The sequence below is a fragment of the Mytilus californianus genome, unplaced genomic scaffold (assembly GCF_021869535.1).
Source record: "Mytilus californianus isolate M0D057914Y unplaced genomic scaffold, xbMytCali1.0.p SCAF_3, whole genome shotgun sequence".
Lineage (NCBI taxonomy): Eukaryota > Metazoa > Mollusca > Bivalvia > Mytilida > Mytilidae > Mytilus > Mytilus californianus.
This window is the reverse complement of record NW_026262679.1, coordinates 73,907,312-73,926,333: the sequence shown is the minus strand read 5'-3', so window position 1 is coordinate 73,926,333 and position 19,022 is coordinate 73,907,312. Positions and strand designations below refer to the sequence as shown.

Sequence of the window (19,022 nt, the reverse complement as noted above, 5' to 3'; positions counted from 1 at the left end):
CTAGGGTTAGGACTCCTAGGGTTATCTTGATTGTAAACGGTTCTTATTGTTTTATTAAGGTCCGTTTGGCTTTTATGCTTTCAACGTTTAAATTGTATTTTTGGTTACCAAACATTTTGGTCTCGAGTGAGGGCCCGGTTCTTTGATAGAGGATTGCTGCGTTCAAGGAAGCAATTAGACCAGTGTTTTATTGAGAAAATTGAAGTCATTTTCACGAACGTTTCATCATGAGTTGTTTAAGCGTTATGGCATACATTTATAATTATTATTACCGCGGATATGTTCCACTTGTCGTGGCATTTCCTCATTTATGACATCACAAAAGGCGATTCAGATTAATGCCTGATGTTTACTTTAAATGACCAGACCGACGGACGGGTGGCACGGAAACTGCTAACCCTTCCGAAGAATTTGAGATCGTTTCGGGTGTTTGATATTTTTTTTAACTCAATAATGACTGTTATTTGACTATTTGTTTCTTTTTGGTAATGGTGTTGTTTGTCTGTCTTCTGTCTGTGGATTTTGATTACCCTATGGTGTCCATTATTCCCATGTCAGTATGCAGAACACATTATAATTGGTATCTATCTTTCTGTTTCTCTTGTAGATACTGATTATCACATTTTTTTATGGTATAAACATTTACGTATTCAATAGATGTGTCGGTAATTGGTTTTTGTGTTACGAAAATCAAATTTAAATGGCCTTTAATCAATGGGAATATTGACATATAATGTAATGTTAAATTCATCCATCCGGTAAACCATTTATAATAATCTATATCGTTTGAAATGGTTTGGTGGATAAAGTCTTTATGGCAAAATAAAGGTATAATAAAATACACATTAAAGCTAAATTTGCTCATGGAAAAGCCCGAGGTTTCCCAAAGTAGATGGGTTCTATAGATCATTTTAAATAATTAAGATGTGTACCTGCTATATATTTAATTTCATTTGTACACTGCAAAAAAATTGCACTTCAAACAGTTAGCAGTAATATTTAATAGGTATGATTAAAATGATATATTCAGTTTGTCGTGAAAGTATCCATTAATATATTTGAATCGCTTTTCTGGATTAACCTGCACCCCACAAAACCTGAAAGCCATAGATGTATCTATACTTGAGCTATTTGAACAGAAAGGACTTCAAATATAGCAGAATCTACCGAAGGCTAAAACATTACCTGAGGGAGGTGGAACCAAAGTTTCTTAATTATTTATTAATTTGTCAATGGAAAATTTAAGAAAGAAATGTTATAAATCATGTCAGTACCGAAGCACTGACAATTGTGAATAATAATAATAAAAGTAAGGAAATGTGGTATGATTGCCAATGAGACTAATATCCACCAAAATTCAAATGAAGTGGATGTAAGCAATTATAGGCAACTGTACGGCCTCCAACAATGAGAAAAACCCATACCGTATAGTCGGCTATAAAAGGCCCCGACATGAAAAATATGAGACAATTCAATTGAGAAAACTAACGGCCCAGTAATTTATAACAAAACAATGAACGAAAAACAAATGTGATAGACATGAACCAACAACAACCACTGAACTACGGGCTCGTGACTTGGGAAAGGCACATAAAGAATGTGGCGGGGTTAAACATGTTTGTGAGCGCTCAACCCTCCCCTTACCTGGGACAGTGGTGTTACAACACAACACAAAAACAAACTATAAATATCAGTTGAAAGGGCTTAACTCATCAGATCAGAAAAACATCTAAAAAAAACACAGACCGGACGTGGTAGGGTATTTATACATCCCTAACAACAAAATAGACAAGTACAGATCTGAGAGTACTCGCAATTACTGACAGCTAGTTCAAAGCCAATAGCAACTTATAAAAGAAATCATGTATCTAAGACTTTAAGTTATAAATAATACAATCGTGATACAACTATGGTTGAAACTCGCTCAATTCAAGTCGATCCACTATAATAAGAAGATGTATTTGGATTACCAATGAGACAACAGATAATGTTTTGGCGGTCCTGGTTATGTCCTTTTGTACTTATACTCTTTTGAGTTTTTTCAAGGATTATTTGTTCTTAATACCACGTTTATAATTATATCTAGATCGAATCCGATGTTAGTCCTCGATTCCTCTCTATACATCATGCAATTGATATAAAACTCATGATCAAGTTCCCATGGCAATTGAAAGTTGACCTCGATTGGATTTGGCTAGTCCTTTTTTGTTTTAATATTTTCCCTGCATTAAGCTTTCCAAACATTCAGTCTTTTTTTATACCTGATGAAGATTATTCCAGTATTACAATTAGCATTATCATACGCTTATCGTTATCATACGTTTATATATATACTTTTAAAATATGAGTTTAAGTAAGATTCTTATAAATATAAGTAATGTTTACCACGTTAAATGTAACATGTGTGTTATCAATTCAGACACTCGTCATTTAAGAAGACACACGAAGGGGCGTCCAAGAAACTTTTGGATGATAAATCGATTGTTGCTTATTTAACTTTAAATTACAAATATTTCATGTAAAAGTTCAAACATATCAGTATGTTTCCAGTATGTTCTTTTTTTATCGGGCCCGATTAGGTGGTGTTACATCTTACAAAGTCTATCCAGATTATTTTTGCAAAGAATTCCGCTCAAGCCTGTGCTAGGGGTCGTCTTAAACTTGCAGTGAGGAGAGACTTTTTTTTGTGTTTTGCTCCGTGTTGAAGGCCTCACTGTGACTTTGTTATGAAGAACAGCAATAAAAGTGCTGTTCCTTTGCTTTCTGTGTGCGTTTTTTTTTTGCTGTGCATGTACTGATTTTGTGTCATGGATAGATACCCCATATCCTTTGTTTTTCTATCAACATATCAGTTAAGTAGGTCCTGAAATTTAGACTGCAAGTTGCAAAAAGGGTAAAGTTGGACAGAATTTTGCCTTGCAATGGCGAACTCCTTAAAGATCCACTAGATTTCTGACGTGTATAGAACGTGGGTTATTGGAGATAACGTCTATTTCGTCTAGACGTGGCTGTGTATTTATGCATCATGCATATCTAAACAGCCGTTCCTCAACACGCGTGAAAATAAGTTGAAAAACAAAGTTCAACTCGTATGAATTAAGAAAAGATGTACGAACTGAGCAACTTTGAATTTATAGTCAATATATAATTATACTGTATGCGATTATGTTAAAAGTCACTACTAACTTAAGGCTACTACAACAGCTTTTTGTTTTAAGTCATGTATGATTCTAATAAAACGCTGATTGTTTTTATCACCGTATCAAATAATTGCATTGCCTTTTACAAATAATTGTTCTCACAATTAATCCTCTTTTTTATGTATTAAATAAACAACTGAAGCGTGCAGTATAAGAATACATATATACAATTTAATCGAAAATTACATTTGTTTATCAGTTAAAATCAAATAAAACGTAGCATATTAATGTTCTTTCAAAATTAAAATTTAATCCACTTATTTGAAAATTAGAGCAAATACAAAATGTAGTTGAAAATTAATTAAACTTTCTATTGCGATTCATTTTCCTGTTTGTGTTGCGGCTTGTAACTCGTTTAATTCAATTAATTTTACAAAAAGCTATAAAATTAAGCCTCACGCGATTATTCATGTCTTTAAGAATAAATATTAGTTCATTTTACCTTAGGAATAAACAAACATGTACCGAAATTTATAAGAACTTATTTAAGCATGTAATATTAATTTCTCTTTTTCAAACACAATTATCTCAACGTTAAGCTCCTGTATTTGGTGTTTACATTCACGGCTCTTTCAATATGCTAAGTTTCATTCATATCAGTTTATAAATAGGTGTCAACAGATGTCTGTGAATATGGCAATGCAATAGACCAAAAATATATGTATGCTTCAATGATAAAGAAGCAACCATAACATATATATCTCAGTTTTAAATAACGCCGAGACTATAAAAGAGAGGTAAACATGCTTCAATGAGAAAGAAGCAACCATACCATATATATATATATCTGTTTTAAATAACGCCTAGACTACAGTAGACAGGAATACAAAGGTCTACTTTTTGTCTATTTCTTTAAAAAATTGTAATCTTCTCCCTATTTTCTAGGAGCAGTCTATCATTTTTCTTCTCATCCCCGGTCGGCTAACATTGCATAACCTTTCTATTAGAATTTTGGTAACATCGTTGACGGCTTTCAATTGTCAAATTATTATCGTCTTAAATTAACTAGAAATATTTGCTACTGACTAATCAATCAAATCATATTTTTATTTTTTTATTTTTAGTGGAACACAAAAGGTGCGGAGAAAAACGTAAAATATCAGCCGAAGTACATGTTGCCACTTAACTAAATAATATCGGTATATATTACACGCGACAAACAAAAAAAATCTAACAAATAAATTGAAGTTTTCATCTTTTGGTCGCAATTGGTAACTTAATCATTTTTACAGCATAGTATCATTTTTTTGTTTCGAACCCAGATCTTTGGAACTTCACAGAAAGAATTTCAAACCCTTTGAGGTTGTGCATCTTCTATTATGGAGATGTCAAATTTTTTTTCCATCTTCTCAATTAATATTTCCAAGAATTAAAATGTTCGGTATAGACCATTCTCCATTGTTTAAGAAACAATTTACGAAACCCGCCTTTTTTACTCTTTTGATCTTTTTATGAATCTTACAAAGTTTTTTCTCCAGTAAAATTCGTTTTCCAGTTACAATGGACATTTGTTAAAATAAATTATTGCCCGTTCCGTGAAGTTAAATGACATTGAACGTATAATTTTTATAAGTATGGATAAAAAGTAAACAGTATTTTTCTCATTTCAGGAATTTTTAGCACGACCGAAAACACCAGCTCGTCCAAAAACAGCTTCAGTAGTACAAGAGCAAAAGACTTCTTACAACGAAAAAACTAAACCTGTTGTATCATTTGATGAATTTAATAAACAATTTACGAAGCTAAGATTCGATAGTAATGGATACGTTGTTCATCCATATAGCTGTCCTCCAGAAGTCAATATTGCAGTACAAGGAACAAATGTGCAACTATCAGAGAGTAAGTTACATAAATAAACAATTGTTCCAAAAAATACATAAATCTTCAAAATTTACTCAACATAATAATATGTACAAAAATTGAGCTATAATCTACAAAATTGACATAACACGAAATTTTAATAAGAAAAGGATGAGAAATGGTTTAACGACAAGACCTGAGCCCAGAAAATTATTTTACCGCTCAAAAACCTAGGAGTTATCTTGTTGACACATTGGGCTTGTGTATGATGTACAATTTTAATAAAAAAAAAAGCTGCCTTTGCTCGTTATTTCAAGATTACCTAAACGCGAAATGAAAGGCACATTTGATTTATTGACATAATAAATAATACACAATGCACAGGTATGATTTCATTTGATCGAACACTAAAATTTCACTAGGAAACCATAACTGCAATAAAATTCTTTATTTGAAACATTCAAATAAATAGATGGTATATTGAACACCTTTGTTCTTTGTTGCATGTAATGTCAGCGACAATACAATGTTTAATAACCGAGATAAAATTCCCCTCAAGTAAATTTGTTTTGTAAAATTAATGTCAATGTTTTAATTAAAATGGATGATATTAAAATTTAAATAACACCTGCCACACTCTTGTAAACAACTTTTTTGTTATAAAGGAATAAAGATAATTGAAAAAAGTTAGTTTTAAAACAATATGGCGTTTCCTTTGCTCTTGGTTGTCATAACTATAACTGTTTTAAATTAATTGCATGAAGTCTTGTAATATCTTTGAAATAGGTAAACAGAAAGTTGTTTTGACCAAAACGTACAAATAAAACTATAAAGATAAGAAGAATGACAGTAGCTACATAAACATTTTTTCACGTGACAGTTCAAAACAATAGAAACAAAATTGTTATTTTTTATGGCAAAGTAAACCTGACTCCTAAACAAAGAAAAGGAAAATAGTAATTTTCTACAGCAGTTTGATTTTCATAAAAAAAAGAGAAACCAAAGACAAACAAAACATAAAGGTCTTATTGACACCAACACAAGCTAACTGTAAAACTGTATAAATTTGTAGGAGAAAATAAAAACCATTATATGCAACCGATCCTAGATGCAGCTGATAGTCTCCCGAAAACTGACTTAAATCACGAAAAGAAGGAAGAAGAAGAAGAAGAGAAAAAGAATGATGAAGAGGAAGAAAATATAGAAAATGTCGATAAACAAGGTAAGTGATACAATCCGAGTGCTACGCAGCCTACCAACAAGTATATGTCTCTTATCATCAAATTGTAAAGAATCGTTGATCAGGAATTTCTATAACAAACGAGATTTTACACTGTATTAATAAAACTAATGATAACAAAGTAATTAAAAGGTACATTACGTTAGAAATAGTGCATATCATATACCCGATACCTGCAAGCAGAGACCAAAGCACAATTTATACGACATGGCCGTACAACAAAATTAAGTATCTGGTTGATTAAACTATCCGCGGTAGGAACTTGCAATAACATTTACATGCTACTAGTGAATGAAGTCGACTTTTCTTGACCATGAAAGCAAACTGGATGATATTTACTTTTAAGAAAGATAACTCTAACTCTTTATGTATCCCCGGAAGTCTGTACGGCAATAGTAATTTTCAAAAGCATGATGTAAATTCAAGTCGCAAGTTTATTCAACAAATCCAAAGAATTAGCTGTCATCATTTCCAGTTATCAATTCATATTTTATCAAAACAGTTTAATTTTAGAAGACAATTACAAATAACGAGTTGAATATTGTTTGTTCTTTAAAAAAATAAATTGTAAAACACAATAATTTTCATAATTATGAAATTTGATTCAAAATTTGAACAAGGACAGCATTCCTTTATTTTCTATGTATGAAAAGTTTTTGTCATCTTGTGTTCTACTCTCGTAAATCAGAGTTGATTCAAACCTTACAGAAGAAGTAAACATTAACACATGCAAATCAGTTCGTTTTTTAAAAGAAATATAATGATGACGATGATGCACTTTTCGAGTTAATGCTGATTTACACATGGTGTATACACTTGAGCGTTGCTAATGAATATCAACTTATAAAAGGGCTTCAAATTTGTCAAATTTGGTCTCAATTTCTTTGATTGGTGGAAAAGACTGCTGGTGGAATCTTCTTCAATAAATTATCATCCACCTAGTTAGGTGCTATATACGGCATGGGTTATTTCTCATTGTTGAAGGCCGTAGGGGTCCTGTAATTGTTTACTACCACTTCATTATAACTCTAGTGGATATTTGTGTCATTGGCAATCATACCACATCTTCTCTCATTTTAATATCAATTCACACGTTTTGGTAAATATTTTGTTGATAAATTTTGAAATATTACAGAACTAGAGTCCAGGTTATGGCCTTTGATAGTTTAGACTTTTCTTTAAGGTCCTTTCGGGAAAATGTTCTTTTCTAAGTGGCTTTTTTTGTTGTTTACTGATATATCCATTTTGACAATTGTCAAAAATAAGGTTTCATATAAATCTGAAAAAGTTAACTGTCCGTTCTTACCATTCCGTTCTGCACCCCGTTAGTTAATCTCCCGTGTATTTATACATCTGCTTTTGACCCTGAAGTTTCCTCATGAATGTTAATCGAGAGAAGCATAGACGAGCAATTCGATATATTTTAGGTTTTTTTTTTAAACTGCTCTGAACTTAATGTTACTCCAATAGGGGATATATCCACAGATTAGTCAATACATTGATTATTTGTAAACATGTAGTCGGAAAAAATTCTTAGTTGATTAACATTGTAACTTTTACAAAATCTAGTGTTTCTTTTCCTCCCTCATGTAAAGTTGGAGTTGACCATTTTGATCATTCCTATAGTATTCCCTTAACATGATTACAAATAAACAGAATGATGTTAAATTTTTTTTATGGTATGAACTCTCAGTAAGAGTTTCAAGGAAATTCCACCCATTTGAGATTACCTTAGCTGTATTTGGCAAAACCTTTCGGAATTTTGGGTCCTCAATGCTCTTCAACTTTGTTTGGCCTTTTTTACTTTTTTTATTCGAGTGTCACTGGCGAGTCTTTTTTTTAGACGAAAAGCGCGTCTGGACAACACAATTTTAAGCCAGGTATCTACGATGAGTGTATTTATTGTTTAGAAATTTTTGTAGATGAGTGTGACAACCCATATTTCAAAAATGTTTAAGTCCATTTATAGGAATAAGAAAATACAAATATTATTGGGATACTATTGTCAAATAGAAGGTGCATAATGACAGTGTCTTAGACTTTCATGTAAATCACTTTACTCGCTTAGGAGAAGTGTGCAGTCAAGTAGAGTGATGAACACCCAGATTAGAATAAACCTCAACGAACAATAGAGTGTTATAAATAATGTAATGCATTTAAGCAGTTAAAATACCATAGAGGTGCTAAGTAAAGTACATTTTTATCACTTCATCACTAACATAGACGTCCTTGGTAATATATATTAACTATTACCCCCAATACAAGGTTGACCAAGGATGAACTCTTACATAAACCATATTTGTATACATTTATCAGTAGTTGCAATAAATTAAAATATCTGTAAGGTTTGAAGTTATAGACAATAACAAACAAATTAACAACACATGCGATAAACATGGTTTAAATGAAGAATTGAAAAGATTGAATGGTGCAGTATGTATAGTGATATATTCGGATGAACAAACACATTTATGTCTTGTCCTTAATAGAAGATACAGGGACTCAAAAGTAGTCCATTTAAAGGTGTGTATAGAGGCTTGAAAGACAAAATATACCGTAAAAGACAATCTAACATTACATGTAGTTGAGGCTTTCATCCAAATTTGTAATTAAGTTGAGATTTGATAGATTTGGGCTTATCGGAATGCTACATATTTTTTGAAAAGACAAATCTACAGACTCGTTTAGACACATGTGTACTGCTATCGTAAAGTTTGTAATACAGTATGGAAAGCCATTCTACTTTTCTCTGAAGGAATCAGTTGTTATTTCAGTTACCTTTGAAATTCTTTAAGGTAAGAAAAATTGAAAGAATACTGCATTGGAATATATTGGAAATAATTGACTGTAGAACATAAACACATTTATATTATCTGACTTTAAACTATAAAATGGTGATGAAGAAACTCTCCTTTTCACGTGATTCGTACAATAAGCTGATCATATCTTTGAGTGCTATCATTTTAAATTGCAATTTGGTTAAACTCAAGATAACAGGCTGGAGTCACCAGTGTTGCCTTTAGAAAAATAACCTTAAACATCATCAAATCCTGACACTTTCTTTAATAAAAAGTGTTTTTTAACAAGATACCAAGCTGGAGTCACCTCTGTCCGTGACTGCAATGTATCACACACTTCACAGAATTTAAGAAACCTAAACAGCTAAAAAAAAACTGACAAAATGGTGTGGCTGATAAATGAAATGCCTCATTTGTTGTTCATTGTACATCCATTTCTTGTCTTAAATTTCTGTCTAACGTCACGGTACCCAAATTGCACTGAGTACCCAAATTGCACCTATTTAGCAAAAATAGCAGAGGAAATCTTACAAGTTTTCCTAGAGACTAAACAATTTGTATTTTTATGATTTGAAACTATGCACGTCTTTTAACATAGGTAAATATATTTAAATATACACAAAACGTTCACAGTATATATAAACAGATGAAGTGTTCACTGGAAAAAGTAAAATGTACGGAAACGTCGCCGTGCGACGTCCACAAAAAGTCATCATTTAAAAATTAGCAAATAAAATGTGTTACAAGCATTCATTTCTTAAAAAGTGAATAGTAAGCATGGACTAATGTCAAATTGTTCAAAATATTTAAAGAACTAAAACAAAAGATCTGTCATTAGACTTTTAAGGATTGAATATAAGCATGGATGCAATTTGGGTACTCCTCACTACAGAATCATTGATCGTTTGGAGGTCTGTTCAAACCCATTTTTCTATGATTCAATATGGATTCAAAATTAAATTGGTGGAACCATATAGTAAATAATGATACATCTACAAAATAAACACAGAATGGAAACTTTTGTCTAGATCATAAACAAACGTAGGTGAAAAAACTATCAAAATAGGTGCAATTTGGGTACCCTCACGTTAGATTTTTTATCGAAATTTTTTTCGTAAGGATTTAAAAACTTTAAGCCAGTTCTTACACCTTTACGTAAGCAATCTATAAGAATACGATTAGCTTTTATAACACCATAACAATCCTCAAATGCTAGATATAATATTTAATTAAGAAATTGAATTGATAATTAACATCTACTTGTCGTTATATTTTTCAACTGATAGTATAGATAAATTTCCATTCCAATGTAAGAAGAACTCATTCATAAAAGAGAAACTATACATGTTATGGTTATTCTATTCAATTGGTTAACTCCTTATGCAGTCAGTGAAATTAAAAGGTCGACCTATGTTCCAAATTTTCATCAATGCGCCATCACCATGAATAAAATATTAGTTTGATATATAACGTCTGTCTCAATTCCTGCGCATCATGTCTCAATTCCTGCGCAGCGTTTGCACAAATGTGTGTGTCAGAATTTCAACACAAATTTGGCAACTAGAAATGAAATTAACCGGTCGACGGGGTAGAGGTCAAAACTTAAGGCGAACAATAAAGAACTTGGTTACGGGTTACTCCGTCATAAAAAAAAGTTATCGGCTGCTCTACACTACTCTCGCATCGATATAATGGCAACGGTATTTATATCTCTTTTGAGTATGCTTAAAAAAGCATTTGTTTTCTGGTGATATAATCTCTTATTAGCGGACCTAGAAAGGGTGGGATCTGCTGGGGTTGAAACTAACTTTTTATGGATTTATTTTATAGACTACGTAAAAACGAGTGGGAGAAAAGTAGCTTAGTATTCCCTAGAACACCCATTTTAAAATGCCTGCTATTGATATTAGTAAGCTGGTTATAAAATTTTCATTCGTTGTATTCTATTTCATTTCCTCGATTTAACTATGAGTATACAAGAACACAATGACATAGTTTTTGTGTATGTCAGAATAGAATAATTTAGTAAATGCTTTCGCATTTGTAAAGAAAAATCATACTAATAATCCATTTTCATATAGTTATTGGGTCGAAGTATTTGTATGTATTAATATTTTATGACTGCAATATGTTTAAATTTGATCATAGTCTTGGGTAAATTCCGTCAATTTGAGTGATAAGTATGCATTTCAATCAATTGCTACTCTATTATAACTTTCAACAAATGGACGACAAATTTTTATTATCAAGAACTTAAATTAATAAAAAGAAGAATAGAAACGAGTATAAAAAAGTTGATTAGAGTTATTCCCCCTTTACTATCTGAATAAGTTAAAACGAAATTTTAACCAAAATCTAAAGAAACATCAAATGTTTGTAACGAGATTTAAACAAGTTAATTGATGCATATTTACAAAAAATTGTTATAATATCATCATTTAAAGATTCTTTATATATGCGTATTCATTTGATGACGTTAGTTATAAAAAATATGCAAATGTTGTTATTTGAAATTAGGACATGAAGTAAGCATATGTTGAAAATTATCATTACTTGGGAAGGGAATAAAAAGACCGCAGTCTAATATTAAAAGAACAAAACTTTCATCTAACCATTTGAAAGCATAATGATATATCATACTTTAGCTTAGAAAAACCTGAAGAATATAAGTGCAATAAATGGTTACCAGCGTTCAAAAGGGGTTTAAAAGGGGAAACGGGAACGCAGGAGAGTGATTAGGGATAAAGAAGAGGGACATAATAATGATAGGGAATGAAAGCGGGAAATATTTGCATCCTGTACACCTCTACGTTTTCTGGCTTTATAATGGGGGGAAGGACCTCGGAAATTAACGAAATGTTTCAAAAAGAAAAGGTAAATGAAAAGTACCATTCAAATGCCTTAATAATATGTTTCGTAGAAAAGAAGCGGAAGATACCACGGGGACATTGAAAACTCAAGTTGAAGAGAAACTGGCAACGCTAGGGCAAAACAAAAACTTAACATAATTAAAAAAAATACTGTGCATTACATAGAAAACTAAAGACTGAACAACACAAAACTAATCACAAAACGACTGAGAAAAGGGGGAGGTGATATCAGGTGCTTCGAAAGGGTAAGCTGAAAGCTTATAGTAGCACCCGTCAAGTTTCTCATGGTAAAAAAACAAATTAGTTAATAAGTTTCATTCGGTGATGTCATAAATCGAGGAACAGAGCACGGGTTTATGATTACGACTATTGAATCATATCCGACAACTCGTGATGGCGTCCGTAAACCTCTCTAAGGGATGACTTCAACTTGAAATATTTGGTTCAATAGCTGGAAGCGTATTGTAGATTTTGTTTTTAATTAGTCTATAAACCATATTCTAAAGTCGATAGATCCAAATGAATATGTATTTTGAACAGCATTTCTTTTTTACTATGTGAGTTATTTAATCATATCACAGATGTTTAAGTGTTTGATCATATTCCGGCCATGGTAATCTTTGAAAAAGGAAATGTGAATGGAAATCAATATGATCAAGTGTTTGATGCTTTGTTTTAAATGATCACCAATTGACATGTTACAATGTTGAAAGGGAAAAATGAAATAATGATTGCAGTTACGATGCAAGTTAGAGAATAAAGAAATTTTCTATATGCCAACAACTGACGAGGTAACTATATGGGGGACAGACTACGGAGCCCTGTTAGTCTCATTCAGATAAAGAGTTTTGGTTTTTACAGTCAAGCGCTGGAGATGTAAAGTCTAGCAGTGTAGATTTATAGTCAGCGCTTGACTTTAAAAACCACAACTCTTTATCTGAATGAGACCAACGTGATTCCGTAGGCAGGCTAATGATTAGCCTTAAACTAGCTTTTAAGAACATATATTTGTTCGTCATAACAGAAGTTCTTCTAGAACTTTTATTATAATCAAGGCCAAATAGATAGACAGAACAAATATTCTATAACCTTTGTTCCTTAAGGAACAAAAGCTACTACATCTCTTCCAAAGGCAATAATCATCCAGGATATTTAGTCCATTTTGGAACTTTGTGTTTTAAAAGAACTTCTATTCAAACACAAACCCACCCCTATCAATCTAGATAACTGGAAAAACCCTCCCCTATTAATCTAGATAACTGAAATAACAAAATGTAAATAGACAATTTACAATAAAAATCAGATCAGTGATTTACCCTATGCTGGTAAAATAAATAACGAACCGTTAATCAAAATACCGTATGAAGAATCATTGCAGTGACTTAAAAAATAGTTTACTGGCTGATGTGATAAAACATCGTTCAACAATATAATATTGGCTGCAGTACTTCGGAGTAGATTTTATACAACAACGTCGTAAACAGTATAAGGAGATTTATATCACAGTTTGATTACAACTAATTTCAATTGGACAATACCACTATGACTGTGTTAAAAAAGGCTAATTCTACATGTTCCAACTGAGCTGTAGGATATCTAAGGATTCTATTTGTTTTACTTTTCATATATTGATAAACTTATACAAATTTTGTCACCAAAACATTTGTATATGAAAATATATGGTTCTTATATGAAGTATTAAATACAACAAACACAAAGCCAATAATACGTGTATCCTTTATAATAATGTAAAAAACATCTGCTTAATTCCTCTTATTTCTACTTTATCACAAAAATAGTTAGCTACATTTAATATCAAATAGAATAAATTCCAACTGTTCTTCAGTTCAAAACATTGAATAAGACAGCTTAAAAGCAATAATGTTTCTTTATTTTCTTAAACATAATTTGTTATACCAGCTTAATAAAATTACATTTATAATTCGATTGAAATGATATTCAATTGTATTGATCATTTGATAGGACTAAAAAAAACTTGTTGATCCGTTGAAACCAGTATATACAAGTCAATTGTAAATAAAGAACTACGAGACACAAAAGATTGAGTCGCCAAAACATTTAATAGAATTTTATACGTAAGAAAAATAATATAAACCGACATAGCATTAATTTTATCAACTTTCTTTTAATTTCTATACACGAAAATATTTGTATGGCCCTAATGAAAGGATCTAAATTTATTTATTTGTAAGGTCGTAAGGGGTCTTGGTGAATTATTGACATACTTTGACAACTTGAAAGAATGACTTATTGATAAAGTACTCAGTGAAATTGTTATTCTTCAATACCACAGTGTGAAAAAAAGAATTGCTCAAGTTTGGTTGTGTTGATAATTGATAAAATGCACACAAGAGATATGTAATGTCTACATTGGACTAGTCAATACACATAAACGGGCTCTTTTATTAAGATTTTGTAAATTAGCCCTAGGTTGAACAGTTTCTAAACTTCTGCAATAGAATTTGGTACTTTGGAGTTATCATGGAACTAAGCAACATTGTTTGCAATTCTGCAGACGACAGTATGACGTCTTTATAATGAACGTCTGCTAGGTAGTGGACATTATGCATATTCACCCGGTAAGGATTCCAGACAAACCGAACAGAAAATCTATTCTTAAGCGCCAAGATCCAGACGTTTATTATCCTGTACTAACCGAACTTTGTAAGTACACAATTTTATACATTGTCGTAATTCTCATGAAACCATGTATATTTAAAATATACTTTTATCACTCAGATTTAACTACCTACTCCTGTCTATATATATATTATCTTTGTATTTTTGATTTACCTAGACCACAATGAGACGAGTACTCTTTCTTATAATACACAACTACTTGTAAATATAAAAATAAGAGGATGTGGTATGATTGCCAATGTGTCAACTATTCACCAGAGACCAAAGACGTGATCTACGCAACTATAGGCCAAAGTACGGCCTTCATCAATGAGCAAGACCCACACTTTATGTAAGATATAAATGTCTCCGACATGAAAAAATGTAAAACAACTGAAACAAAAAAAATAAAAAAAATAAAAACAATTAAGACAGCCTGATTTATGTGCTAGCAATAAACGAAAATAAATATGATAGACAGCAACCAGCCATAACCTCTGATTTACAGGCTCCTGACTTAGGACACGCTCATACAGAGTGTGTAAAACATATTTTTGCACCTATTTTCAAGGGCATACCTTCAAAGTTTACCATATATGACAAGGACATGTAACAGCTAAATATTGTTCATGACTCAAATGTTACATTGATAACATGCTGAATCCGTTGAAATCTGAAAGGCATAAATAAAATGAGTCAAGATGAAATCATAAAAAGCACAACAACAAAATATGCAACACTGACAATTGTATTTTAAATTCTACAATTTCCATAGTATTATTGTGTTGTACTTGATTTTTCATTAAATTATTTAGTATATCCATTTCATGTATAACTTGCAACTTTCAGTATTGCATCTGTTAATTTGTTAGCAATGGGAACAATTTTATTTGTTATAACAAGTTTTCAACTGATTTATATAGTTTGTTCTTATGTTGTACTGTGTACTGTTCCAGGTTTTTTGTTTTGTTTTTTTTTTTGGGGGGGGGGGGGGGAAGGGTTGAGCACTATTCTTCATGTGCCTGTCCCAAGTCAGGAGCTTGTAGTTCAGTGGTAGTCGTTGGTTCATGTCTGTCATATTTGTTTTTCGAAAATTGTTTTGTTATGAATTAAGCCGTTAGTTTTTTTTCAATTGAATTGTTTCATATTTGTCATGTCGGGGTCTTTTATAATTGACCATAAGGTATGGGTTTTTCTCATTGTTGGAGGACGCACGGTTGCCTATAATTGCTTACATCCAGTTCATTTGAACTTTGGGGGATAATTGTATCATTGGCGATCACACCACATCTCCTTATTTTTATATTGAACAAGGCATTTCACCATTTTAATTCCAACATTTTACATGTAGTAGCTAAATATTGTTCATGACTCAAATGTTACATGGATAATAAGCTGAATCCATAAAATGTTTATTACCAAGTCCGTAAAATGTCTATTTCCAAATTCCCTTTCTACATGGTAAAATTTGAAGGTATGCCCTTGAAATCAGCAAATTATTTTAACGCTAAAATGATGTAAAGAAAAAGACCAGGCATATAATTTGGTATGCCAGACGCGCTATAATGTATACAATATATTCAATTTGTTGATACCCCTGTGGAGGATTTCAATCATCATTTCCAGCTAATTTCTTATTATTATAACTCTATAATATGAGTTTATTCATTCGAATCTTCAATTTCAATTCAACATAACGTACATCTGGTTAACTATCCCAACATCAATAGGTTTCCCGTCAATGGCTTCGAATTTTAAACAAATTAAATTAAAGTGCCAATTGTATAATTTATTGATTTATTCGAGCATTTGAAATTATCTTTTTTTATATGTCAGTGGTGACGCAATTTTCAGACAAAATTGCCAGTGATTAGTTTAAATTGACACCATTAAACATGTCCCATATTTTTTACTTTAAAATTTAAGGCAATAGTCTATTTTACTGTTATGAAGGTACAAGCATGCATGTCGAAACATACACAGAGCAAAATTGTTACAGCTAAAATTTAAAGTCATAAAGCGACCTTTATTTGCATGTAGAAAGGGAATTTGAAAAAAAAAACATTTTGAATATGAAGACCTCTTTATGTTTAGAGAATCTCAGAACAGTACAGTTCAATGCAGAGGAAAACAGTCTGCAACGTTTAAATTAGGTTTTGGATTTCAAATATTTTTGCCCCCAGCATCACTGAAGAGACATTTGTTGTCGAAATGCGCATCTGATGCAGTAAAATTGGTAACGTTAATGTTAACTAGCCGTTTAATGACTTTTAAATAATTTGATTTGAAGGGTAAATCTTAGGTAGGTCATCCATCGTACGGGCTTCAACAATGAGCATAACCCATATCTTATAGTAAGTTAAAAAAGCTCCAAAGAAATGACAAAATGCGAAACAATTTAAACGAGAAAACCAACGGCCTGGTTTACGACAAAAAAATAATCTAATACGGGAAATATTTTGCTTGTCATTGTAACAACGGAATTGTACTCATTTCATAACTATCTATAATCTTTTAACCTGCTAAGAAAATATTTAGATACATATTTGTAAAACCAGGTAAAGACTTAAAAATAAAATTTAAAATTCAGAAATTGTTACTCAACAAATAATACCTGACGAAAAAGATAATATTGCTTATAGCACTTGGAAAATGATGCATAAAGGGTCATACATTTATTCATAATTTAAATAATGAAATTATTTGACACGTCTTATTTCCCTCTTTTCAGTCTCATGAGCTGATATATACAGAAAAAAAATACCATTTTATATTTTATTATTTTTTACGCTTCACGATTTATTTACACTTTTCTGGAAGAAAGTAGTCCGTGGCAAACTTTAGATTTTTATTCTTTTTTATATAATTTAATCAGTAGACTTTCTTGATAACCGGTCATTTCAGTAGTATAAAAATTATACAAGGCACGACTTTATTCCAAGAATATAAATTTTTAATCCGAAAAAGTAAAATTACTACAGTACAACTGGTGAAAACCTATATTACATACAAAATAACCGTTAACGTAATAACTGTCAACGTTTAATCAGGAGTATTCAGTTGTAAGAATAGGTGAAATAGCAGATACACTCATATTACCTACAACAAAAGACAGAAAAGATTAAAAGAAACTATAGATGCACAAAAACAACTGGCGAAAACATGAAATTAATACTAAAGGAGGGACTTCATTAAGCATCCCATTTGGCTTGACGATGTTCATGAAAATTATTCTATCTTCTGGAGTTTTAAAAGTGGACATTATGAGAAGATTCATTGTAATACTTTTCAACAGGGAGAATATTTGAATTATTATCCAAATATAGGTTCATTTTAATGGTGAAATTTATAAATGAATTTCTGAGAGCGTCATTTGTTATTCTGGAAAAACCTGACCGTTCTCCGCTCAAATATAATTCTTGAGAAATAAGACTTTGACAAAATTTTGATTACTTATATATCTTCACTCCGAAACTTAGTTTTTGATAGGTAAGATAATATATAGTCAAAACACTGAATATTAAAGAGCATGAAAACAAAAAGTACCGAACAAGCAAAGTCGACTGACATTAAGTCAGTATGTCAGAAGGAGTTTAATTCAAATTACACAATTCATTATCCATAAATTTGAATAAAAAAGTATTCATTAAAACATGCTAGATCAAAGCACTGGTTGTCTTGGACTGATAGTCCATCATGAGTAGTTCCGAATCAGAGTAAGTAATATAAGATTTACACATGTCACTATAATAAACAATTTAGTTACTTACTTACTTATAAGCATAAAGTACGTAACATTAACAGAACAATGATACCAATTTCCCTCAATTAATTTTGATTGCCCCGTGGCATCTTCTCCGTCTTTTTAAAAGCATAAAACCAAAAGTGAACTTTTCCACGCGAATTACAGCCTTTGTTTGTGTGAAATAACATAAATTAAAAACAAGGGGCGCTAATCACAAAGCTAAGCAATTATATACCGATTTTTCGTAAGCACAACGTGTCTCTAGAATAATAACCCTTGTCACCAAGGCCAAAAGGTTTTTGAAACCAAACTAATAAAATTTATCAAAGCATCAACCAAAGGGCTTTAAACGAGACAAATTAAAGAAAGGTGCTTGTCACAAGTTCGTGAGTATGTTTGTTTAAAAAGGTTTTACTAATACTTCGCCTCACGTCTTAAGATCTAGAAACGTATGCTTTAACAGGTTTAAGAATCTATACAGCGTTATTCTCCGTATTCCTCGACAACCGCTGCATTTTATTTTAATATAATAACTAACTGAAAAATATATTTAGATCACATTAAATACTTGATGGAGGCATCTCGTTTAAATGTTTTCTAACAATGAAATAGTGATTAATTGTTTGAAGATCAATTAAAAGATAAGAAATTAATACTACATCAGTTGATGACTAAACATGCATGCTATTCCTTGGTCTACATATGCTTATTTTTTGTGTGTGCAAAAAC

General features: G+C 31.5%; 2 protein-coding genes across 2 annotated transcripts in view; one reads left to right on the top strand and one right to left on the bottom strand.

The window, feature by feature from the left end:
- LOC127735059 (uncharacterized) overlaps positions 1 to 19,022 on the top strand; it is a 47,781-nt gene that overhangs the window by 1,172 nt on the left and 27,587 nt on the right. The window contains exons 2-3 of the mRNA XM_052245149.1: positions 4,811 to 5,039; positions 6,073 to 6,222. Coding sequence (XP_052101109.1) covers positions 4,811 to 5,039; positions 6,073 to 6,222 — 379 coding nt within the window. The remainder of the gene's footprint in view (positions 1 to 4,810; positions 5,040 to 6,072; positions 6,223 to 19,022) is intronic.
- The window catches only part of LOC127735060 (uncharacterized), an 88,601-nt gene that overhangs the window by 51,807 nt on the left and 17,772 nt on the right, over positions 1 to 19,022 (bottom strand). The gene's annotated exons all lie outside the window — the stretch shown is intronic.